The sequence below is a fragment of the Amphibalanus amphitrite genome, unplaced genomic scaffold, assembly GCF_019059575.1.
Source record: "Amphibalanus amphitrite isolate SeventyFive unplaced genomic scaffold, NRLGWU_Aamphi_draft 000168F_arrow, whole genome shotgun sequence".
NCBI classification, from domain to species: domain Eukaryota; kingdom Metazoa; phylum Arthropoda; class Thecostraca; order Balanomorpha; family Balanidae; genus Amphibalanus; species Amphibalanus amphitrite.
The window spans coordinates 93,079-119,378 of NW_024881663.1; the positions used below are offsets into that span (position 1 = coordinate 93,079).

Sequence of the window (26,300 nt, forward strand, 5' to 3'; positions counted from 1 at the left end):
AGCTCCCACACCGGTCTTTGAGCGTCCTACACTGACCTCTGAGGGAACTTCAGTGGCGGTCAAGCGCCCACGTTGGCCGCTAAGAGCCTACATCAACCTCTGAGACCTCACATCTGGCCTATGAGGGCCCCTAACCGGCCTCAGGGGTCCCAACCGACGTCTGAGGGTCTCACACCGGTCTCTGGTGGCCTTATTTCTGTCTGTGGTGTCCCAAGACGAACCTTTAGGTGCCAATGAGGGCCCCGCACTGGCTGCTGAAGACCCGACGCCGGCCTCTAAGGGCCTGCATTGGCCTCTGAGGAGGGCCCATCTTGGCCTTTGAGGGCCCTCTGCTGGCCTCTGGGGTCCAACGACGGCACATGCCGGTCTTTTGGGGCCCCACGCTGACCTCTGAGGGCCCATGTTGGCCTGTAATGACCCACATTAGCCTCTGAGAGCCCAACTCGGTCACTGATTGTCTCAAACTACTGGCCTTTGTAGTTTGCAGGCCCTGTACTGGTCTCTGAGGGCCCTAAACTGGCCTCTACGTGAAAAGATACATGGGTGGGTTTCTGAAGATCAGAGGGCTCACGCAGTCTCCGGCACAGCCTTACGTTGGTCCTGATCGAAATTACTTTACGTCCTGATGGTCCGGCTCAGATTCCCTCATATTTCGACGTCGGGACCCCATGATCCGGTGTGGGTCCTGGGGCTGGCAGAGACTGATGAAGTCCTTAGCGCTCAGGGCCAGTCTTTTTAGCAGTAAGACTAGGCAGGTTGAGTGAGCCCCAATAGAGCCGTTGCGAAGCCCCGCAGGAGTCGCGCGCGGCCCTCAGATGCCAATTTTGAAAGCTCGGAACCTGTGGGGGGTCTCCAGAGGTCGGTGTACCTACTCTCTCCCGCCGCCACACAACTAGGTATGTTACCTATATGGGTAGGTAAATGTCATAGTCTGAAAATGCTCTCTGGGTTTCACATGCTTGTTCAAAGCAAGAGGTATCTGTACTTTTCCGAATTGTTTTATAGTGGTAAGGTCATGAATCCGCGTGCCTGACCTTCCAGTATACCTATGCTACACCGATCCGTCGTCATGGTGCAGTGGGCCGACCGGTGGAAACACCGTGGGACGGGAAATGGAACTGGTGATTTTGCCTTAAATTGAGCTTAAAGATTTCACGCAAGAATCAGATGGATGAAGCATAAGTAATGCCAACTGCGCGGCACCTCGTGGACGTAAAAAATTAGCCGATCACCCCCCCCCCCCCCCCTCCCGGTGACGGATAAATGTTATGTCACGCGAGTGTGACTTTGGCCCCCCCCCCTTTTGCTAGCGGCTGCGACCGCCAGTGGTCCTACGACGTCAAACTATACTGTAATGGCAACGCAATACAGATGATACTGCCACTGGGCATATCTGCCCTTGGTCAAGGAACTAGCCGGCGTGTGATGTTGAGGCAAGAATTGGTTACAGTAACAAGGGTCAAATAGTCCAATACATATGCTCACTACACCTTCTCACTGCACCCCCGCCAATGCGTCTAAAAGTCGGGGCGAACAAAAACTAATTTATTCTATCAGCCCTGAAGCACCATCGCTGCTACTCACTACTCACTAGACCCCATCAAAAAAGTGCCCGCCAAAACGACTGGAGCCCAGCCTCGCTGGCGATCAGCCTAACAGTTCAGAGCTCTGCCCGACTGAGCTATTGGAGCAGACTGCAGGAGCCTGCTGCTTTGAAATACGGGCGGTACGTGACCTAAGTAGCAAACAGCATTCCAAGCCACGCCACTTCAGCTAGTGCTAAAGTAGCTAGTAGCTGGGCAGTTGCAGAGACTCTTATGCAACCAATAAGTCCTGCAGCGCAGCCAGTAGCTACTGACACAGCGATAATTAATTAGGTTAATCAACAGAAGCATGTAGTTAGTTTGCAGTCCACTGTAATGGCGGCAATGCGCAATGACTACTGCTAAATTGAATACGCCTAACATGTGTGGATTTTATGCATTCCGCTACATGCACATTGCACGCTCTATGAACGTTTCCTACAATTTATTGAACATCGATGTGGATAGCAGTATTTCAATCAAAGTGTTAATGAAGAAGCATGGCTTAGTGTCCCTCGTTAACAACAGGGATAACAGTTTATTACCAGACACCTTAGCGGATTATCATCTACCAGCTACAAAGATTTTCCCAGAGGTGTGGCCGAATAATCAATGACAGACCTAAGTCAATAAGGCGACAAGTTGGTTCTGAGACCCTGTAAGAAAGCATTAATATGACAAGTGTACAACGTAATGTGCGCTGAGCGTCTAACTCTCTCAGAATACTTCTGAAGCCCAATCCGCTATTGCAGCGTTTCGACGCTGGCACCGTTCCACCTGCAAGAAACGAGTGCGCTCTCATGATGCAAGCCGTGCTCTTGTCTTATTTGCACTGAACTCAGCCAAATCTGATCTTAGCTGAGCTGAACTAGAATGAACGACTGACACAGCTGAGCTAAACTAGCCTGAGCTCATCTGAGATAGCTGAGCAGGAGCTGATCTGAGAAAGCTGAACTGAGCTCTGCCAGCCTCCAATGCGCCAGGTCCCCGAAATCCAAGCATCCAACCAATCTGACCAATCCACTCTAAGCCAATGAAACCACATAGTTACCTCCTCGTCCATTACCAACCGTTTTATACCACCGCACCGTTCAATCGGTAAAAAATTAATTGAACTTTATGTATTGCCGCGTGGAATGCCCTCAGCTCTCAGCACTAGTCATATTTAATCGATACGCCTGGCGTGCACTTCGTAAAGCATCCAAAAGCCGTAATCTAACTTGAGGTACCCAGCCGACAAGGGCGGACATCGTTCCTCTGAAAGAACACTTGAGCAGGTTATAGCGACACTGCCACTGATCACAGATGGAAGCTTACTGGTTTATGGGTCAGACCTTGACCTTCTGGACCAGCCACTCGGGCGCGATTCAACAACAGGGCACGCTGCCCAGTCGCTCCCCGTCCGCCTGAAACAGAGTGCCAGTTCTACCCAGCACTTGCTACACGGGATAAAGCGTTTAATCCACAGTTATCCGCTCACTGGCCAAAGATTACGAGCGCCTCGGTCACGCGCTGGGCCGATATTGTCAGCACGTGCCCCGTTGAGTTGAAGGGCTGCGATCCTGCGTGGCCCGGAGACGAAGTCGGGCACCGACTTAACCGTGCTAGTTCACCAGAGGCCTACAGATTCAGAGGAAACCTGCTTCTGGCCGACAGCGGTCATCCTTCTGCCGACGTGGTGACAAGCGAAATCTATAAAATCGAGCAGACGTGTCAATGACACCGGAGGTCGTTGCTGTGATCCTTTGTCAGCAGAAAACCAGACTTTTTGTGAGCAGAAAACTCATTACGCTCCGTGCAGCATTTCAGTTTTCGCACTGGCCTTTTGACATATAATAATCTCGTTAGATTGCTTATGTCAGTGACTTTTAGCGTTGTGACATTAGCCAAGAGCCGTGTATTGTCCGTTGTTCGTTTGTTCACGGGCAATCATAGAACAAGCCAGGTGCTGACCCGGATTGTCTGCAGCAGGGAGGTTACAGGGAGCCACTGAAGCCGTATCACCGCTCCCCAGCAAACCACGGCGTCACACCGGCATCAATACGTCATCCTGACGTGCCCGCCGCCCGCAACTCGGCGTCACACCGGCATCAATACGTCATCCTGATGTGCCCGCCGCCCGCAACTCGGCGTCACACCGGCATCAATACGTCATCCTGACGTGCCCGCCGCCCGCAACTCGGCGTCACACCGGCATCAATACGTCATCCTGATGTGCCCGCCGCCCGCAACTCGGCGTCACACCGGCATCAATACGTCATCCTGATGTGTCCGCCTGCAGCAGCTCGGCGTCACACCGGCATCAATACGTCATCCTGACGTGCCCGCCGCCCGCAACTCGGCGTCACACCGGCATCAATCCGTCATCCTGACGTGCCGCCCGCCGCCGGCCGTATGAAGACGTTCCGTCCGAGCGCGGCGTTAATTAAGTCGCCGGCCCGCCGCGGCCATGATGCGGTCGTGCAATCTCGGGGGTCGGCCGGAACAGCGAGCTCGGTGGATCGACTCTGTGCGGCCATGGTCATATCGAACGGTATAACGGGTCTCCGCGACATTACCGCGACCCAAACGGCCCGTGCCGCTGAGGTATATCGAGCGGACAGCCATGGAGACCCGAACTCATTCCAGCCACTGATTGAGACACTGCACGGGATGGCCGTAGAGAGAAGCCCAGCGGAATGGCAGTCAACGGCGATCAATGCATAGACCATCTCCGAGATGCATTTAACCGACGTCAATCAGCCGAACGACGGCACTAGTCAGAACTTTGTGACCTCTGTGAAGCTAAACATAGGATTTGAACAGGGTAGAACTATTCCAATCAGCAAACCAGCTTAGCAACAGACAAGCAGTCTATTTCTAGGGCCCAGTAACACCACTGAGTTGTCCACGGCTGATTCACCTGGGCAGCATTGTCCACGCGAATGAATGTATTCACTCACCACCGACCGGGGGCGTATGTCTCAAAGGACCCGATTGGCACGTACCACCCCCGTCGTCTGCCCTGGCACAGCTCACATAGCGTCGTCCCGCCGCACTATGAATGCGCACATCGCATACTAGCCAGACGCACACATGCAAGTTGTCGCTAACGCCTCTCCCACAGGCGCGGTCTTAATCACCATTATTAGGTGCAATGGCCGATTGAATGGGCAGTTTTAGAGTATCTAAGTCATAAAGTAGTTCGAAGGCCTAAAGTGAACCCCATCAGCCAGCCGCGGTTGCCGGGCGGCGGGATACATCAGTATCATGAACAAAGTCAGGCGTGAAGTTAATCCGCTGGATACTAACGTCAATTTCTCCCAGTTCAGAAAAAAACAGCGTTTGCGAGCTACGAGTGACACGATCTACAGAGAAACGCCAGTAAACTTGTGATTTTGTTCGCGTAGCTATCAGAGGAAGGCACCACGCATTCCCAAAATGATTTTTAGTTCGTCTGTTGATCACGAGCCATTGCTACTCATCAGGGCAAACAGCATAGCCATTTCATACAACTTCCATACAAATGCAAGGACAGGCAAATGGGATGAGGAAGAATTCGCTCACATCCATGCGATAAATGCGCATGTTTCTCCTTATTGGGACATGCCCGGATGGGACCCAGCCGAAAGCCGGTAATTCGAGTCGGTCATATATACTGATTGGATCACATCAACAGAGCGCTAATTTCAAACGAAGCCAGATTACATTATTTTCCGGCGGCGAGTTCTGGCGAAGCTGAGACTATCGGCAAGTCCATAAGGAGATGTCGCTAAATTATGGTTTTAATTTGGGGCCGAATGGAAACGATTTATGAAAACGTTCCAGATATATTAAGTCCTCGCATGCTGCAGCCAAGCCGCCTACGGTTTTGATGGTAGATATTGCATAAATTTCTCACACTTCAGAAAAAAAAAAAAACGCAAAAGTCGCGATCAACATATGGCATGGTCCGCAGAGACTCCCTGGTAGTCGTCAGGAAGACTTTAATACCAATCCGCCACCATCAGGCCTCCCCAGCTCATAAGAAATAAGCCGCACGCCATCATACCCAGTCCTCCCGGCTCGTCACAAAAGAGCGTCACACCCAGCCCTCGCAGCTACCTACAAATAATCTGCACACCACCATACAGTCCTTCCGGCTCGCTACAAAACAGTGTCACACTTAATCTTCCCGGCTAGCTACAAATAAGCCACACGCCGCCATTCTCACTCCCCAGTCCCCGCTCGCCACAAATACCTGTCCGGCTGTCGGTCCGGCGGGCACACCGACCCGACCTATTGCTGGCTACTGACCGGCGCACGATTTACGAGTTCCGGCCGAGCGGGTGCGGCGGCCCGGGCGGCTCGCTACACGTGCCGTGAGCTGCAGACATGTCCGCCCAGCCAACAGATTGGCCGTGGTTGGCCGGCCGGCCGTCCCAGCGGAATGCTACCCGTGCCGTCCAGACCCGGCCAGAGCCAATATACCACAGGGAGATAGGTTTCTAGGGTATGGCTGGTGCAGACGAATTTCAAGGAAAGTGTTTTACATTACCGGGGGTCCAAGGCGGAATGAAATGAATTTCTGACCTTGTCTTGGTAAAGTGTCATTGCCAGTGTGATCACTTCGATCATCATTCCACACTCCACAATCCACAGTCTTGCATTACCAGAGGTTTCAAGCAGAGGGTTCCACCCAGAGTGGAATAAGACCCTTTCGCCTTATTTGGTAAGTAAAGTGCCATCCCCGGTGTGATCATTTGAAGCACCGTTCCTCAGTCTTGAACTACCAGAGGGCTCGCGCTGTGGTGATGACTGTCACTTACCACAAGCTGGTAGAATATTGCCCGTACTGGCCAGTTTGCTTCCCCGTATTATCAGGGGATTTAATGCGCAACGCTAACTGCAGCTGATTCCTTACCTTCAGCTGGTAGAGCGTGATGCCCGTGCTAGTCAGGTCGTCGTCAATACCAATGAGGTGAGGGCGGTCCGAGTCCAGCACCACGCCCACTGAAAGGAATACGCCCCAGTCAGTCGCAGTCACGCCCGTACAGCCGCGCCTATAGAACGCCCCAGTCAGTCGCAGTCACGCCCCTACAGCCGCGCCTATAGACACCAGCAGCGCCTCAAGGCATGATCTCAAGTAACTGCTCAGACGGTCACTGCCCACACAAAAACAGTCACTGCTTCAGACGTGATTTCAGGCACTGACGTAGACGCAGACAGTGTCTACAAACGTCATTTGAGACACAGACACACCATCCTCAGTGTCTTAAGCAGACTCGCAACCACACAGCTATAACGGCCAGCAGTCCGCTGACAGTGACAAATGGACACTGACCGGACCAGAGTCGCACACATTACCGCAGTGACCGTCCCATCGATAATCAATCACAGTCTGATAGTCAATAGAGCCCAGGAGCATGTTTCAGTGTCTTAGACACGGGTTGCGGTCATGGATCATGGGTGACGGTCCTGGGTTAAAGATCAAAGTCGCAATCATGTTACAAGGTCACGGAGTGTACAATGTACACGAATTATAGCGCTAAGTCATAGGAAAGGGTCATGGCCGCTTCCGCAGATAATGGGTTACGAGTCATGATCACGGCATGAGTCACGGTCACAATGGTGAACAAAAACAGCAACCGATTATGATCATGGTGCCCAATGAATTGCCACAGAAGGACCGGACCCACACCCAGTCCTGGTTATGGTTCACGGTACTGAATCACAATCACGAATGAACGTGACGGGTTTGCATCGTGACAATGGAACAAAATGATGAGTGCAGTTTCAGCAATAGAAACGAAGCATTCTTGGTGTGGACCACAGAGACGATCATGGTCAGGATTACCGCCATCAATCACGGATCACGAGCCTCGGATCACGGAACACGGATCACGGATAACATATTACAATCCCAGTCAGTCCGGCGATCGGTCGGGGTCCCAATAGAACCTCATCGACAGTCACCAGCTGCACACCCGCCTGACGTGCTCAAAACGCCAACAGGACGGCTGCTGACAGCCCTATTGCACTGTCACGGATCCCGACATATGTTCGCTCGATACTTCAGTTATGGCTACAGTAAAAACGATGGTACAGCAGAGGAAATAAAGCAATCAGAAATGAAGGTTAAGTTTCTATTTCGTTGTAAAATTGAGCAACTGAAAAACGACTTCAAAGCGATAACAAATGTAACAATATAATCAAAAGGAACAAAGCATATGGTTTTGACGTCCTTTGTAAGGTCCGGTTGCCAATCCTTCCTGAATCCACACAGCTCAGTTTCTCCATCTGCGACATACAGCCGGGACTGGGCAGCAATACACCTAAAAGCATCCTCTATTTCATTTTACCAGTGGTCCGGAGCTCCGACAATGGGTTGGCGGATCCCCCGAGGCTAGGCGATCAGCTGAGTGAAGCTGGCGTGTTGGGGGCTCTGTGCCCAACCGGTCCCACATCTCCCCCCCCCCCACTCCCACCACCACCACTACAGAGGGACGGCATCGGGAGCTTCCAGAGCTTGGAGATTGACTGAGTGAAGCTGCTGGCGTGTTGGAGGCTGCGTCCCCGACTAGTCCCACGCCTCCCCTCCCTGCTTCCCCAATCCCAGGAAATTGCGTCACCGGGGACCCAATGAAGCTCGTCCCAGCACAGCCCTTCCCAAGATAATGAGACGAGCTGGAACCGAGGAACAAAGCGGTCCGCTGAATGGGCCCGCCGAGAGCCGCTAGTTCAGAGCACTGCACTGCACGGAAAACGGGCGACGTTCGGAGACAATGAAAATAAAACGATGATTTACGCCGCTAGCGAGCGCCACGAACCAGGCGGAGCGCCGATCTATTTTGGAGGTTTTGACTAGACTGTTAGCCTGGGCCAGAATTGAATTCGACGATGGCATGCATCCATATGGAAGATTCAACGAGTCACGTATTTATGCGGGGCCTTAAGTTCATACTATTGTGCTAACTTTTTGGAACAATGTGAAGCAACCAATGTCACTCACGGCGGTTTACATCTCCTTTTATACAGTCTAAGCCTTAGGTCCTCAGACACAGTTTCAATTACGAGAATCCCGTGATGCAACGTTTCTTAGGATTCCAACAAAATATTCTCATCTAAACCTCAAAGTACTGAGTCACATTACGAGAATGTAAGAAGAGCATGCGTGGGAGTTGATGACATTACTCTGCCTCATCATATCTTCCAATCGACCAAACGACGTTCACGACACATCCAAAAAGTAGATTACTCCGACTGTCATTGGCTGCTGTCGTGCGTCCTCTCACCTCCCGACTTTCTCAGTCCGAGTGTCTGCTGCTCCTGAAGGATCTTCTGTGTCTCCCGCCAGCCCTCCATCCACTGGTTGGTCATCTCGTCCGCCCGGGCCTCCTTCTCTTGTATCAACTCCAGCGCCCGAGGCGACTGTGGAAAAGTAGAGAGGGTCCATCAGCTCCCGGGCCCGCGGGGAATGTGGGAAGGTAGAGAGGGTCTATCAAATTCAGGGTCTGAGGGTGCTGTGGACAGGGCGGATCATAGCCCGAGGCGGCTAAAATAGGATAGGGGCAGGTCAGGGCCCGGGACGACCGTGGAGAGGACACAGACGCGTCAGGTCAGAGCCAGTCACCTACTATGGGGAGGGATGAGTTTCTTTTTCAGTCAGCTCCAGTCCGTGGGAGCTGCAGGTGAAGAGAAGCGGTGCGGTTGTGATATTTTTAAAAGTATGCTCCCTAGTCCACGGTTACCTGGGAGAGGGACTGGTTAGCTTAGTTACCCAAATATACCGGAGCATGAAGCACTACCGTAAAGCTCGCAGAGCCAACTACAACAATGCTCATGTCACGGAGCATAAAGTTCACGAACATCACAGCATGGATACTTCACCTCGCAGTTTGGGAACAAGCATGCGAACATTTTCACGCTGCGCCCTGAAACATTCACACGCCGTCGCGCAGTTCGAATGTCGGCTTATTCAAGTCACGGGCATCCTGAGTCGTCTCAATCTGGAGCTTCACGCCGTTATATAACACCCGGAACCTGCTTCCCGGTAACGTGCTCTGCACACAATATGCAGTGTGAGTTTCTGCGATTGCAGCAGCAAATAGCATTAGGAACTACGACCAAAACGCGCCACCTCGCACATAATATTATATGAAATTATCAATCTGGTGGACATCGTGTTAAACTACAAATACAAATGTCTAATATATCGATAAATATGCTGCCGCTAAGCACGCATTGTTTCACCACGGGTGCCGATATCAAAAACAATTTTTACGCTTCTACAATCATCGCTGAATAATATTGATACTCCTGAGAAGGAAAGGTAATTGCTATGGACCCTCAACCAACAACAATTTCACATCGCGTGTGATTGATCGAAATCGGAGAGCGGATTCAACAGCTTCCACTTGATAATACACCGATGTCCCGGGAAGATTTAAACAAACCTGACAGACTCAGAGCAGCCATGCGACGGGCATTAAGCAGCCTCCCTACCTCAGCGACCTCTATAACGCCGATGCATCGCTCTCTGTAGTTACTGTTCTCAACAAGCATCGCTATCACTTGTACAGGAGCGCCCTCTACGGCTCCAAGCACTCCCAGTCCAAACGACCCGTAAACGAAGTATTGTGCCAAAAGTGACCTCTCCTGACACTGTGAACATCTGAGGATCATCTAATCGTCAGTAGCGTGATTGTTCACATACTAACTTTTCCGGCACCGTCTAGCCTAGCCTACCCGGCACCGCCCCTCCCTCAGTACCACCCCGCCCGCTATATACTGACTAGTGATGTCAATTACAGAAAATCGGAATACCGATACCAAACCAAATACCAACCAAACCCGTGGGAAAATACCGAAACCGAACCAACTTTGAAAGATGAGGGAAATACCAACTTTTTACCAATTTCTGAGCCTCTTATACATTAGTAAGGGTTCATAATACCAACAAAATACCAAACACACTAGGATTGAAATACCAAATACCAAGTTGGTATCGGTTTGGTATCGGTATACCAAAAAGTTGGTATCCGATTGACATCTCTAATACTGACCTCTCCGGCGCCCTCAACGAGTGCCCGCCGCCCGGATACTGACCTCTCCAGCGCCCTCGATGAGCGCCCTCAGTCGGGCAATCTCCTGCCGCAGCTCGCGGATCAACTGCACGTTGCGGTCCTCGTTCACTGTCGGCTTGTTGAGGATGGACTTGGCGCGGTGGGCGTACCGCAGCGTGCTGAGCGTCTCACCGTAGTTCACGTCGGCCGGGGAGATGGCTGAGGGGGGGGGGGGAAGGAGGAACGGACTCGTCAGTTGGATCGATGAATATACGGATGAAAAGAGACAAAGATAGACATTACCGCTGTGATATAAAACAATAATATTTGCTCAATTTCAAATCATCAAAAATGCATGAAGTAGTCAATATCGAGCAGCATTCACCAACCATCAGAAGTAAGAACTAGCCTCTATAAGCCTCAGCGCCCTCTCCGATCACTGACATTCGCCTAGACACCTCTCCACCCTTGTATGTATGTATGTATGTATGTATGTATGTATGTATGTATGTATGTATGTATGTATGTATGTATGCATGTATGTATGTATGTATGTATATATATATATATATATATATATATATATATATATATATATATATATATATATATATATATATATATATATATATATATATATATATATATATATATATATATATATATATATATATATATATATATATATATATATATATATATATGTATGTATGTATGTATGTATGTATGTATGCATGTATGTATGTATTACATTTGCAGGCAGTCCACAATCAGTCGTGGCTATTATTGCCGTGGCTAGTATTGCCCATTACTGCCCCTTCCCCTCCCTCACTCACTCACCGGCAATCATAACCGTCTTGGCGTTACCACCGAGACTGTCCTTGAGCAGCCAGGTCAGTGTCGAGTCTCGGTAGGGCACGAACGGGGTGCGTCCGCCCGGGGTGTGACGGTGACCGGCCTCCGCCAGTGCCGAGATCACAGAGCCGAGTGTCACCAGAGACTTGTTGATGTGTGCGCCCTCCCGCAAACGGCAGCCAGTGGCGCCCGTTGCCTTGGCACGTTCACTGATGGAGGAGAGAGGTAGGGTGAGAGGTCAGCGGGAGGTGTGATAGCGGGTGTAGCAGGTCAATCATGTAAGAGGTGTAACTGGTATGTAACACAGCTACGTTACGGTTAATGTTCTGCAATAATCAGATGAAAAGAGCATAAGCCGTCTGAGCTATACAAAAGGTGTAAAAATACAAAGCACGGATAATACTACCAGTAAAACGCCTTTTGGGCGAAGAACGAGCGAGCGAGATAGGAGCCCTGCACGTGCGGAAGGGCGAGAGGGTACATAATTCCAACGGACTTGTGCAAGGCACCCTTCTAACCGGTCGCTAGCGGTGTACCAAATTTGAACGCAATCGGCCCAGCCGTTCCTGCGATCTGGAAGCGGCATTCTGCACGTGCGCACGTGCAAACGGGGTCCAAACTGACTTTTGCACGGCACCCTACTAAATGACTAAATGGTCCCCAACCGTGTACCAAATTTGAGCGCAATCGGCCCAGCCGTTCTCGAGATCTGGAAGAGCCCCCTGCACGTGCGCACGTGCAGTAGCACCTTAACCGCAACACATGGGAATGCATTGCCTGGTGGGTGCCTACCTGTATGCCAAGTTTCAGCGAAATCGCACCAGTAATTACCGAGTTACTGAAATGGGAACAAATTTGACACCTCTTATTGTTGTATTTTGCACGTGCAATGGGGGTGACCCACATGCACCGAGAGTATCCTATTTTTGGTAGAAGGGATACTGCTACCCTACAAAAATTACCGCAAGTCAATCGCCCAAGCGGCTGCTGAGATATGAGCCTTTCAAAATCACTACTTTTGCAAAACAGCTGGAACACCCTTGGCTTTTCACGTGGCACGTGCCACGACGGTCACTGAGATGTATCAAAAGTAGTCAATTACGGGGTAGAAGGGATGGGGCTACCCAGCAAAAAAGACCGCATGCCAATCGGTCTAGCGGTTGCTGAGATATAAGCCTCTCAAAAGCGTTACAGGCCGGGCCGGGCCGGGCCGCTCATACTGAGATTTTTCCGTTATATTGAAAAGACTCACTTCGCTCGCTGCGCTCGCTCGCTTGTAACAAGCCTTTATTTCAAATCCTGTTGGTAACGTTTCCTTTCCTCGTGTTGATCGCACTAAGAATGATTCCACCAGCCTTTCGTATCAATTGATTACAAAACACCGATAGCCTCTACCACCTCCCATCACCCCCTTACACATAGACACGCTCCCCCCCCCCCCATTCCCTCACAACCACACCAGACCACCCCTCCCCGAACCGGCGCGCTCCTACCTGCCGGCCAGGTCGACCAGATGGATTTTGGATGTACGCTCGCTGGGCAGGCCCTCCACCAGCGCCGCCTGTGTGAAGCCGATGGTAAAGATGGCGTGACTCCGTGAGCTGGTGTCGTTCATCCCCGTACTGGCCGTGGTTCGGTGGGTGTTACCGCGCTCAATCAGCTCCTGGAAGATAGAGATTCGGTTAGTTACACAGCTTCAGCCCTCTGAAGACAATCGGAGTTGTACAGCAACGTCATCTAGAACAGAGAATACAGCGACACAACGAAAATATCTGACAGATAGTCACAGTTACACGATACAGCTTATGCGAGATACAGTTACAGAATATGTACAGCTTCTGGGAGACACAGTCACAAAATACAAGTGTAATGCTAAACAATTACTACGCATCACTACTTCGCTATAACACAATTACACAGCTTCTAAGAGTCACAGTCACTGTCATGGTTATTGGTTATTGGATCTGTTCATTTTCGTAATGAAGTCGCATCCTGTTCCGAAACTGCCAACTTCAGCCAGTAGTCCAATGGCTGGAATAAAGTAACCCTCGATACAGTCAACGTAGCAAAACGTGAAAGCATCATAAACAACGTGTAACCGCACAGCCTAGACACTTCGCAACACCACATACATCAGTCACCAATATTGATTAACACAACACGGGTGAGCACAGCAAGTTCTCACAAATACACACCCAGAGGGGTGAACGAGAACGTTACAGAACCATTGCTACATCCGGAAAGGGGCAGAACATTTGTGTGGGTCGAACAATCTTCTCTCACACCACCAAATGCTATCAGTCTCCTGAATAAAGCATGTAAGACGTCATATTATCCATGTGACGGTAACCTTAACCCTCGCCCGACGAGGGGGGGTTGATCCCCCTAAAGTTTTTCGCAAATAACGTAAAAACGGCGGCGCGTAGCGCCGCCAAATTTGGCAAACCCTCTGGGGCAGCCTTCTCACACCTATCCTGAAAATTTGAAGTCCCAGTCTTTTAGGTCAGGTCACCAGGTCACAAAAACCGGTACAAGGTCAGGGGAAAATTGGACTAGCTTAGCGGCAACTGAATTCCAGAGTTCACTTTAACCCTCACCGGCACAGGGGGTTGATGCACCCCCCCCCCCCCAAGGTTTTTCGCGAATAACTCGCGTAAAAAGCGGCCGATCGCGACGAAACTTTCAGTACCCTCGCATTGATCAATTTTACACCTACCATGAAAATTTCATGACCCTGACCCAAATGACCTTTGACCTGTGACCTCTTTTCCGAGACCATGTTTGGCCGGAATCGCGATTCGGCGTATGTCGGCTCGCATTAGCCGCGCGTTTGCAAGCTTTTCGTGGTTTCAAACGTTCAAACATGTGATTTGATGTTGCTCCCATACATTAGGGTGGGTGTCAAGGTCACCTGAAGGTCAGGTCAGGTCATTGACCCTTGGTGACCTCGCGTGATCTCGGTTCACTTTTTCGAGTTTTACATGGTTCTAGGCTAGTTTTTGGAGCTGAATTCGAATTTAGCAACCATTTACGAAGTATTTTGGTGCCTTCGTAACATGTTACGAAGCTGTCAGAGGCGCTTGACACGTATTACGAATACCCGTCACAACCCCTACCGGTTGACCTGACCTGACCTGACCCGACCTGGTCTAAATGCATAAAGACATCATCTCTGATCAAAACTAACACGATATTCGTGATCAGCACCCCGGAAAACCATACAGCAGCCACACTTTACGACTTTCTAACAGGTCCCGATTTCCCCGGTTTTCGGGTTATTGACCTGACCTGGAAGGTCACCCGATGACCTAGGACCTTAAAATTGGGTATCATCGGCTTCTTCTCGTGACGGGCAACACGCTCGTTTTTTCCGCGAAGCTCTAGCTCGATCAGGGGCCAAACGCAAGGGGGGTCGTACCAACCCCCCCCCCCTTGTGCCGTTGAAGGACGCAAAATGGCCTGTGCCAGCGAGGGTTAATTAATTAGTAACAAAGTACATCATTCGATGCGCACGGACGTCCTGAGTTCACTGGTGCTTTTATTTTTGCTCTATCTTTACTAGGCAAAAAGTTATAAGCGAAAAACTTTTAGACATGTTTTAGCAAAAAATTTTGCACTCATACCCCCCCCCCCCTCAAATATTGACTTAGAGTCATTAAACTTTCACAGGGCGAAATCTCTTATGGACCCACCTACCCTGTAAATTTGGCGTTTCTAAGTGCCATAGGAGCCAATCGCCAGGGGGGTCGTACCAACCCCCCCCCCCCCGGCCGTCCGTGTTATGGAAAAGGCCCTCGCCTGGCGAGGGTTAAATAAATCGTTGAAATTAACAGGAAACGTAGGTATATCAAGAGACATAGACACTTGTAGCCAGCTTGGAGACGAGACTCAACATATGAAATGTAGGGGAGAGTGGGGCAAAGCGGCCACCCGGGGCAAAGCGGCCACCCATCGTTTTAGCTCTTCATAGCTGGCGTCAGTTCCAATTTATGGTTCCCAATTATACTTCTCTTCACGGTCGTTCGAATGAGCCAGACCGGGGTTTCAGGCCCATCACCATTGTTCTGTGAAACACAGAAAAGCATTTCTTGCCAGGTTACCAACTATGTTTATAATTTTTAAATGTTTTGTTATTCCGTAACCGTTTGGAATTTTTATAAGCGCTCTTGTCCAAGCATTGCATGGTTATCGTACATGCATTCTACCAATTTTGATGTTTTTTACCCCACTAAAAGCTAAGCTGGAATATTTTTGTCTCGGACGGTATGCGCGGGGCAAAGCGGCCGGGGCAAAGTGGCCACCCCCCTATTGGCCATAAGTTGTTTCTATCTGGATAAAAAACATTATTTATATTCAAATGTGTCGTCATGCATTCATCTTGGCCACTTTTCAGTTGCATGAGTTACCAAATAATGCAATTAAATGTTTTTTCATGAAAATCCTTTCTTTGTTTACCTACAGGTGGAAGATGATGAAGTAAACATCCATCCTCGCTTAAACCTTGTCACCATCAAATACCCTAGTCGTACACGAGGCAACTATGTTGTTTCTCATATCGGGACTTAGGAAGACGCCGGTGGCCGCTTTGCCCCAGGGTATGGGGCAAAGTGGCCAATATGCATAGGTTTAAAGTTTTGTCAATATCTTCCATATGTGAACGCCTTTGGAAATAAAACGCAGTTGAAATAAAAGGCAACTTAATAGGGATCACATTGGTATAGAAAGAATCTTTCCAAGTTTAAAAATTAAGCGTTGGCATCGTGAGAAGCGTTAGGGTGGCCGCTTTGCCCCACTCTCCCCTAATACAAATCAATCAACATCAAAAATCAAAAATCAAATCAACAATACAAATGAAATACGCCGGAATGCTTCGCTGAATTAAATAACTTGTGTGTCAAAATTCTAGCCATTTCGCAAAAAAAAAAAAAAAAAACGTTTGAACCTTGCTCCATCCAATCCACCGCCGTCTATTTCTGATTTCACATATCGAAAGCGGACCTTCTTATTTGTCTTCGTGTTTCTATCGAGATGACTCTGAATATCCGCTTAGTACGCCGCCGGTGACTATCGTGTCCTATTCATAGCCGCCTATCGACATATCTCTAAATTCGGAGGTAAACAAGGCTGACGATCACCGATCGAGCGATACTCGCTCCTCAGTCTCAGTGTCCTTAAGAGGAGGACTGCAGTCAGCCTCGGAGTCAGGCAGAGTCAGAGTAGGAGTCATATTCGGAGTTGGAGCTTGAGCTTCATTTGGAGGTAGCAGTGGGAGTGGAGTCAAGAGCAGACTTATATTCATGGTCAGACTATCAGACCGTAGTTCAAGCCGCAATGGGTGCTAGCATGAAGCTGTTACAAAACAGGAGTTGTGACCGGAATACCAAGTTGAGTCGGGATATGGATGAGAGTCAGAGGAATACGTCAACGGTTTAGCCGGGGATTCAGTCAGAGTCAGTCGCGGTCTGAGCATCAAGACCAGACCACCGTCGGCCGCATCAGAGCCAGCCGGTATTTGGCACAAACGATACCAGATACTCAGCCGGGGACGATATACCCAAACATATCGACGATTCGCTTGCATAACCAGCGAAAAACGAGCCCAGCCGTCCTGTCAGTGACTTAACTGCGTCTGTCTGCCTGTCCTTTCGAGCATCCGTCTATTCTCGTCTGCTCTTATGCCCGGCTGCCGTCAGTTCGTCGACCTAATTACTATAGGATATCACAAGCGGAATCCCGTTCCAACTTGGAATCCGACCATTGTCAGTTTTTGTGGAGTTGAGATCGAGCTTATGCCTAGCATTTAGAGGTTGTAGATGATTGATGATTGGCGGCCAGCAGGGAGGCAACTGGCATTGTTTCGCGAGAAAGATTGGGTGCGATCTCTCTGGGTATCAGCGCTGAACGTTGGTAGTCACAGTGCATTCGTTGATGCTGCTCAACGAGGGTAGAAAAACGGTAAAATGTAGCAGACATTTCCAGAATCGCTTAAACCACTCCAGCGTCTGATATTCATTCCGTCAAAATTGAGAAGAAAGCTATTCACACTCACAGTTAACTAACAGTAAAACGACGCTTTCTCACGATGACATTCCCAAACTGTGGGACCCAGAACCGTTCCTGGTGGGACCCCTGACAGACCCCGACCGCCCCTCAGCTTACTGACCGATATATCCGAGTAGGATGAGACCAGGTGCCTGGAGAGCTGCTCCACGTAAGGACCAGTCTGAGGGTGCTCGCGCACCCTCAGCGAGTGACTCTGCTGCTTCTGTAGCAGGTCCTTCACCTGTGGCAGCGGAACATACGGGCGGTGAGGCAAAGCCAAACGGTGAGACAAGTCGAGAAACGGCAAGGCACAAACAAACGCATCAATCGACGAGACAGGTCACCACACGACAATGGAGAGAAGAGACGCGAATACATTCGGTGAGACATGGCGACTGACGTTGAGACATGGCAACACACGTTGGTATAGCATCACGCGCTTAAACGCTGAAGGGGAAGCGGCGGGGATGCGGCGCCTAGATATGTAAATATAATAACGTAAACCTTTTGCGTAGCAACTCAAGAAGTCGAAACAGTCTTCGCAAATATCAATGTTATAATGTTTGTTCGTAAGTACAGAGCAAAACAAGTACAAGAATGACAAGCCATCCATAGGGTCACTAAATTATATTGTAATGCAAAACATACATTACATTGGAAATGAATAGCTGTATAACTGGGGTAGTCTTTTGTACTTCAAGTGCCTTGATGTCCGTATTAGCCACTTCAATTCCATCACTCGATTAACCATGTATAGCCAATCCTTCGATAGATCAGTACCCATTAACCCGTATATGTTCACTGGCCAGCAGGCTTCCCTTCCAGTGTTGCATAACCGTCCTGCATCCACTGCAGTGGAGGATGCTGTCATGCGGGCGACACCGACATTGCATGGCTGCCAGGCGCGGCCGGAGTTACATAAGCTGAGTACATAAGTAGGACCCTCCTCCCGACACCCGACAACACGGCCCTCTAGTGGCGACTGTCGAGGCCGCCGCCATTAAAGTCATACTATCACCTCACAAGTAAAACATGTGATGGTTGGTCATCTGATCACTCGCCTCTTCTCACTTACTCAACAGCAGTCTCTCACACCATCTCACTATGTTACCAGCATTTTCTCTGTCTCACCTGCTTGCTGTAGGTCTCCGCATAGCTTACCTCGGTGTTATTATCTTCTCGCAGTGATCTCCAGGTGGCTGAAGTCTACGTTCTCACCTGCTCGTTGTAGACCTTTCTGTAGCTGGTGTTCTCAACGGCTCGGTGTATATCTCTAGGTAGCTAGCCTCTATGTTCTCACCTGTTGGTTGTAGATCTTGAGGTAGCTAGTGTTCTCACCTGTTCGTTGTAGATCTCGAGGTAGCTGACTTCTGTACGGTAGCGCACATCGCTGGACAGTTCCATCTTGTCAAACAGGCGGTAGCAGATCCGGGGAATCAGACCCCGCTCCGCCTGGAAGAGCAGGGGTCACACAGGTCAGTAACGGAGGTCGTCCAAGGTCACGAGTCGGCAATAGACTGAAATCGGTGAGAGAAGACGAAATGGCAAGAAAAAATGAGTTGGTGTCAACTGTCAGGTGCTATGCAGTGCAGTACAACTGGCGCGACAGAAAAGAGCCGTTCTTCGTGGCAAGTTTTGACCGCCATCACCGGATCACGAGGAAAGGGCCACATGGGACTGGGGAAACACCCAAACAGGCTATGAACATGTCTTAGTAGACAGGGGGGAACAACCGAGGTTCTGCAGATTACCCTGGCTCGTGCATAACTCAACAGACGCTAGCCGTGGTCCTTTTATAATAGGCAATATAGGCAATAATAATTTATAATAGGCATAATTCACTAGCATACATGTCTGTTTCAAGTCCAAACGTGTTACAAATGTCCCGTTTTACATGGTGTCCGGACAAATTGCCGAAAGGCGATTTACCGAATGTCATTTTGCCGAATGCATTTCGCCGAATGTCATTTTGCCGATGTGCTTTTTGCCGACGTGTCAAAAAGTCGAAATGCTAAAAGTCGAAATGCCATTTGCCGAAATGTCAATTTGCCGAAATGCGATTTGCCGAAATGTCGATTAGTCGAAACGTCAATTAGTCGAAATGTAAATTTGCCGAAATGTCAATTTGCCGAAATGTCAATTTGCCGAAATGTCAATCTGCCGAATTGGCAGTTTGCCGAAATGTCAATGAGTTGAAATATAACTTTGCCGAAATGTCAATCTGCAAACCTAGGTTAGGTTAGGTTAGGTTAAGTGGTGTTTATTTACTTGGGACAGATCACCAATTTTCTTTTGGTGCAATCCCCAAGTAAGAAGCAAATCACATGATAGGTATCCTTTGACCTCCTGATTTCATAACTAATAATTATTCATGGCACAAGCAAGTTTAAAAGCACCAATACCATGTGGAAATAAACATCAAATTGCTCGTGGCGAAGCAGTGCAGTGCCGAAGGCAATGCCTTAGGAGAGATTACAGGCAAAGGTAAGTCAAATATTTTTAGGTTAACCCTCGCCGGCCGAGGGGGGTGCGGGTGCCGGTTTTTTTCGTGATAGCTCCGAACACGCTGGCGATAGAGAGCTGAAACGTGGCATAGCTGACCTTTGATTCAAGCCAGATCCTTTTACACCAACCGCATCTTCAAGTCAGGTCAGGTCACCGACCTATGACGTCATAAGTGAACCTCTGCACGGTCTTCAGATGTCGCAACTTCGCAACGCCCTCACGGCCAGAGGAGCTTTCACAGGGAAATGAAACATGCAGGACCTAATATGCATTACGAGTCTCACAGCTTGTATGTCTCAGATTTTCCTAAAGGCTATTTGAGGTCAGGTCATTTCCGTGACCTCACCATTTTAAGTCAATAAGAAAATGAAAACTGCTATTCTGGCGCCGGGAACGACCTCTAACTATCTCAAGCACACAGAATCGTGATTTGACGCCTTCCTTGCAAGGTTAGATGCGTAACTTTTGCAATGTTGACCTTGCGTGACGTCATTTATGACGTCATCAAGGTCATATTCGTTTTTCGTCAATAACTCTTGATCAAATTGAGCTAGCGAGTCGGGAAAGCCACCAATGGACTCAGGAAGACCTGCCGAATCGAATGATATGCGACATGACCTCTTTCGACCTACTTCGTGACCTTAGGGTGCTGACCTGACCTTGACCTGAGGTCAACACCCCAAGTTGACCTGACCAGAACAAAAAGTATAGCATTCGACGCGCCTGAGCAAGGCGAACACGATGCTGCCAAAATCGCGGCTCTGCAGCCGTTTTTTGCGAAGTTATTCACCAAAAACTGAACCGTACCCTGGGGCACTTGACCTGACCTCAGAGGTCACCGGTTGACGTAGGACCTTAAAATCGGGTACCAATCTCTGCGTCTCGTAACGGCGCACACGCTCGTTTTTTCCGCGACGCGCCAGCTCCACCAGGGGCGAAACGACATATAGTTCTTTTTTCAAAAGGACGCTGGCTCCAAGTATGTTTTTCGAACAAGCACGTGTTTTAGCGAGCAAAACGAGCAAAAACTGAACCTGAGAAAATCGAACGTCGACTAATTTTAACATGTGATTTCTTCCCGATAATTTCCATATGGGCGTTTTGGAACCAGATATGAGAACAGCGGTGACGTCATGCTGTCGAACATGTATTTCAATGTAACTTATGACTTTACCACATGCCGAGATATCCCTTTAACCCGCGCCCCGTTGGGCTCTGCCGAGCAACGCGCCCGGTTGGGGGGGGGGCCATTTTGCCCCCCCCCCTAAGATCTCGAGAACCACGCAACATAGCGACAAGCGGTAAACGGCGTTGGATAGCCCCAACGGGGAACTACCTTGTGACCCAATTTTATTGACCTAGGTCAAACCGATGACGTCACAGGTCAGGTCAAAGGTCCAATTTTCACCGTTTACAGGCACTTCAAGAAATGCGTTGTAAAATCGAGTAAAATGCATTTCATTGAAAATCATCGATGGGGAAATGTTCTTCAAACACATATTTTGCTATTTGAGGTCACTGATACCAGGTCAGGTCACAGAGGTCAGGTCACGGGGGGTCACAATATAAAAGTGTCGTGTGATACATGTTTTATGGTCCATTTTACATGACAAATGCGATTATATGGGTCAGGCAGCCTTTGGGGCCAGCTTAGATCACGTTTTGGTCAAGGTCAGGTCAAGGTCAGGTCAAGGTCAGGTCAAGGTCAGGTCAAATTAGGTCAAATTTCAAAGTTAATATTTTTGCATAAAATGGGTATCAAATCGATGCAGCTTGTCACGGGGAGTTCAATGGTGGTCTTTGTTTTGCCGTACGTGGTCTAGAATTGCTAAAAATTGATTTCAAAAATTTGACGTCATCATTTTTGAACAGTTTTTTCGCTATAACTTGGCCAAAAAACGAGATATCGATCTGAAATTTGGTATGTATATAGAAGAGCACTGGGACTATCACATATATTCCGGTTTTTTCGAAATTCGGGAGAATTTTGGATTTTTTCAAAGTTTTTCTAAAAAATCAATTTTTTGAATTTTTTTTGGTCAAAAACCAAAAATTTTGAAAATCCGAGATAGCAGTTTTGTAGCGCCGCTTTTTGTCTACTAGACCATATAAAGAACTTTGAAATTGCTTGAAAACTGTAGATTTGGTGAGCGTTTCAAGATTGCATGTTTTTTGCTCATTTTTGCTCGAACATGACCTCAGTTTGACCTCAATAACTCCTGACCTAAGGTGACCTAAGACTTGAAATTTGGTGTGAAGGTGTCAAATTGATGCCCGGGAAGGTACTGAAAATTTGGCGGCGCTGCGCGCCGCCGTTTTCTTGCTATTCAGGAAAAACCACAGGGGGGGGGGCCAAAATGCCCCCCCCAACGGGGCGAGGGTTAACATTAGCACGTGCATTTGGGAAATGACTTCGGCCCGCCTCGGCTAATGTTGAAGGTATTTGGGAAACGATTCGGCCCTAGGGCTTTTTGATTTTCCCAGACAAAGTTTTACTGAATATTCTGAGCGGAAGAACCAATTTCAAAGAAGATATTTACGGATTGTGTGTTCACTAACAGCAACAGCAAAAGTAAGCGACTGCGTGTTTACATACTTTTGCTGTCAACGTAATTCAACTAAACAAGGTTATCGTTCCAATGCCAATGTATTTATTGCTGCAGAACATGGTCGGAATAATCATTATTTCTACATAATGCACGCAAAAAACGAACAATTTAAATGCGTGAAGCATCTTAACGTGCCACAATGAAACATTTGATATTGTTCCAGCTGGGATCCAAGACGCGTTTGATTAAGCGGTTCACCCAATTTTCAGTTTTCCTCACGGTTTCCTCACTCCTGCTGGAAGTGGACTCCATATCTTTATTCTAACTTCTGACGCTTCACAATCTTCATCCTCAGCTTTTTCAAACCCTAAATAAGGGGGAAGTAGGAAATTTCATCTTTCATACTCAACGCAGCCCAATAATGAAAAACAAAAATAATCACGGTGACTATAAATATGATCATAGTATTAATATAATATTAACACAATATTAAGAATATAATAATATATATCAAATGAATATGATATACTGTTGCGCCGGTACGGCATGTGGTAAATCTCTTCCCAACCTTGGGCTGTGAAAATGCATTGGCATTTTGGCAAAAAGGCATGTCGGCAAATGGCATTTCGACTTTTTGACACGTCGGCAAAAAGCATATCGGCAAAATGACATTCGGCAAAATGACATTCGGCAAATCGCCTTTCAGCAATTACCACCTCGGCCGGCGCGTACTCGTATGTAGAAAACCAATAGGTCCGGTGAGGGTTAAATTGTTGTGTATCTGGCTTCAGGCCGAAGGCCTGAAGCCTGATGCACAATTGACCTAAAAATAATTGACTTGTCATTGTCTGCAATCTATTCATGTGAGAATCTTCTTCCTTATCCACGGGCAGGAAAAAATCAGTAGGTCAGGCTAGGTAAGGTTTGGTTATGTTTTTCTTATACTTTGGTGACATGTAAGTGGGTTTCTTTACCTTTGAAAAGCGAATCGGTCCTAAAGTTAATACTTACGGGTCAGGTTAAGCTAGGTTAGGTTAGGTTAATTTCGGCTAATTGGCATTTCGGCAAATTGATATTTCGACTAATTGACTGTTCGGTAAATTGACATTTCGACTAATTGACACTTCGGCAAATTTACATTTCGACTAATTAGCATTTCGGCAAATTAGCATTTCGGCGAATTGACATTTCGACTAATTGACTTTTCGGCAAATTGACATTTCGGCAAATTTACATTTCGACTAATTAGCATTTCGGCGAATTGACATTTCGACTAATTGACTTTTCGGCAAATTGACATTTTCGACTTATTGCACGTCGGCAAAAAGGCATGTCGGCAAATTGCATTTCGACTTTTAGCACTTCGCCCTTTTGACACGTCGGCAAAGAGACACGTCGGCAAAATGCATTCGACATATTGACATTCGGCGAATAAGCATTCGGCAAAATGCAGTTCGGCAAATTGTCCTGTAACCTTTTACATGGGATCGACACGCAGAGAAGAGATAAGATTGTCCCGTGTCCGTCAAGCTATCACGCCTAATAAAACATGTCCAAAGTAGTTTCCCAATCGAGTTCATCATCCTGGTGTCTATGTGAGAATTTTGCAAGGAGTGAGCAGGATATTTGTAAGGCTTCCTTCTCTCCCAGTCCAACTCTCCGCAGCGAAGGCAATGTGGCACTACCCTGGCTGTGGACACTGGAGTTCCCTCCCTAGCAAAATGTACTGGGTACCTACTGGAAAGCACAGCCTTGCCTACGGATAACGAGCTTCCTTTTCCTAATCTAGCCTTCACCATGACACAAGGCAGGAGGTACACTTTGCCTGCTAAGAATGTTCAGTGACCATAGCGAGAACACAGCGTTAGTGGTTGCCTCAGCTATACCATGTACGGATTCACAAACAAAACAACGTCTGGCATCGACTTAAACGTATCCAAGTGCTTTCATCGTTCATGGTCATGATTTCAGATAAGACACCATATCGGTAAGCGTATTTGCCGCTTCACAACTTTGTCGCAGACCCAAACAGGTGTATGATCGGATCGCACCACTGCTTTTGGAAGCTTTCGGGACTAACATCGAACTTGAATTTGGTAGCTTCCGAATACATCGAACAGTAGCCGTGATAAGCTAATCATGCATCCGAAAACCAGTGGGACCGCCCCGCCCCCCTTCCGCTGTCTACCTGCGCGTCGAGCGGCTCCCAGCTCGGTCCGCAGCTGTGTCAGGCGTGCAGTAGTCGGCAGCGAGCCGTCACTCACCCCACCCTCCCTCTCTACCCTCCCCCTCTCCCCGGCGACTCGGTCACGATCCTTCCGAACGCGGCACACCGGCGCGGCGGCAGAGCCGCACCGAGACGGACAAATGTGCTCGGTAGTGGGGCGAATTCGAGTTGCACGTCGCAATCCGATGAAGGGTCGAACAACGTGAGGACAGATCCGATGGTTTCATAAATGGGCGTTTAAATTGCAGAAAAAAATGAGAAAACATTATGAATTTACTTCTTGAGCCAAATAAACGAATAAATTAACGCTAAATATATTGTTCGTGAAGCGAGGTGGGGACGGGTCCTCTGACAAGCAGTACCTGTAGGCTGTAACAGACAAGCCGTCTTTCACTGGAGCACACTGTACACGTCACAGCCTGAACAGACTGGTCTGATCCTGACAGCTCGCCGTGAATCATAATCACCACCTCCATCATTATGAATAGATGGATGAATAACTAAGGCGCTTAGGGAGGGACTCATGCCGGGCCTTTCTCATAACAAAACCACGGCAAAGTCTAGCGGGCCGGGCCTCTCTCATAAACGACAGTACGACAGAGTCTCTACCACAACACCAACGCAGATAAGCCCTACCCACGAAACACGTCACGAGAAACCCATAAATAGCCAAATCGATATGCAAAAATATGTGTGCGTAGATCTGAGTGCCTACGACTCCACCATATTTCAGCCGCATTTCCCGCATATCAGCATGCACACTGACAGGCTCGCTGGCCAAAAACACCAGAAATGTATGTGATAAAGAGCCTGTCTTTGTGTTCCTACACCAGATAAACGCCCATATCCCGTGTCTTCGCTGCGGCGTCAAGGCTACAACGCCGTGTTATGACAGCGGCCCCGAGGATCGACGCGAAAAACACTTGGGCACACCTCGTGTCGCGCCAGGCCGTGAGCTGAATCACGCCACCTTCACGGGTCGTGGGTCACGGGTCACGACTAGGGGCCGTTGCCATGGCAACGGGGGACACAGCGGGGTCGCGGAGGGTGGTGGTAACCCTCGAACAGGCACCGCTAGGAACTCACAATAAGACAATATGGTCTGGTCACGGTGGCATGTTCTCGACGAAAAACCGGCCGTGACGCGAGGCTTTCTACCCCCAGTCACGCGGCTCCATATCACGCGCACGGGTGCACAGCGCTGGCGCATTCCACAGAATAAGCAGATGCAGTGCACACTGCACACCGCGTGATGGATGGCGCCCACCTTGAGCCAGCCTGGATCGCAAACAAATAGGTACGGTTCTCCAGGGTATTAGTCGTTGGTCGCTCGGCGAGCGGGAGGGCAACCAGTTCCGCCCCTGTATCGCGTGACCCCTTGCTCCGCCCAGTTACGCACGAGCGTACTCCACGCCGCGTAGTAGCTTGGGGAGGGGAGGGTTAGAATGGTGGCATGTGTAGAGGCTAGAACCGGTTTCCACCGCCATGCCACCGCCCAGCGACATGGAGCGGGGTC

General features: G+C 48.9%; 1 protein-coding gene across 1 annotated transcript in view; it reads right to left on the reverse strand.

Annotated features, from left to right (window-relative positions):
* Positions 1 to 26,300, reverse strand: part of LOC122383586 (kinesin-like protein Klp98A) — a 103,927-nt gene that overhangs the window by 57,474 nt on the left and 20,153 nt on the right. The window contains exons 6-12 of the mRNA XM_043370162.1: positions 18,842 to 18,955; positions 17,625 to 17,744; positions 12,955 to 13,124; positions 11,447 to 11,670; positions 10,650 to 10,825; positions 8,837 to 8,972; positions 6,466 to 6,554 (exon numbers count right to left, since the gene is read on the reverse strand). Coding sequence (XP_043226097.1) covers positions 6,466 to 6,554; positions 8,837 to 8,972; positions 10,650 to 10,825; positions 11,447 to 11,670; positions 12,955 to 13,124; positions 17,625 to 17,744; positions 18,842 to 18,955 — 1,029 coding nt within the window. The remainder of the gene's footprint in view (positions 1 to 6,465; positions 6,555 to 8,836; positions 8,973 to 10,649; positions 10,826 to 11,446; positions 11,671 to 12,954; positions 13,125 to 17,624; positions 17,745 to 18,841; positions 18,956 to 26,300) is intronic.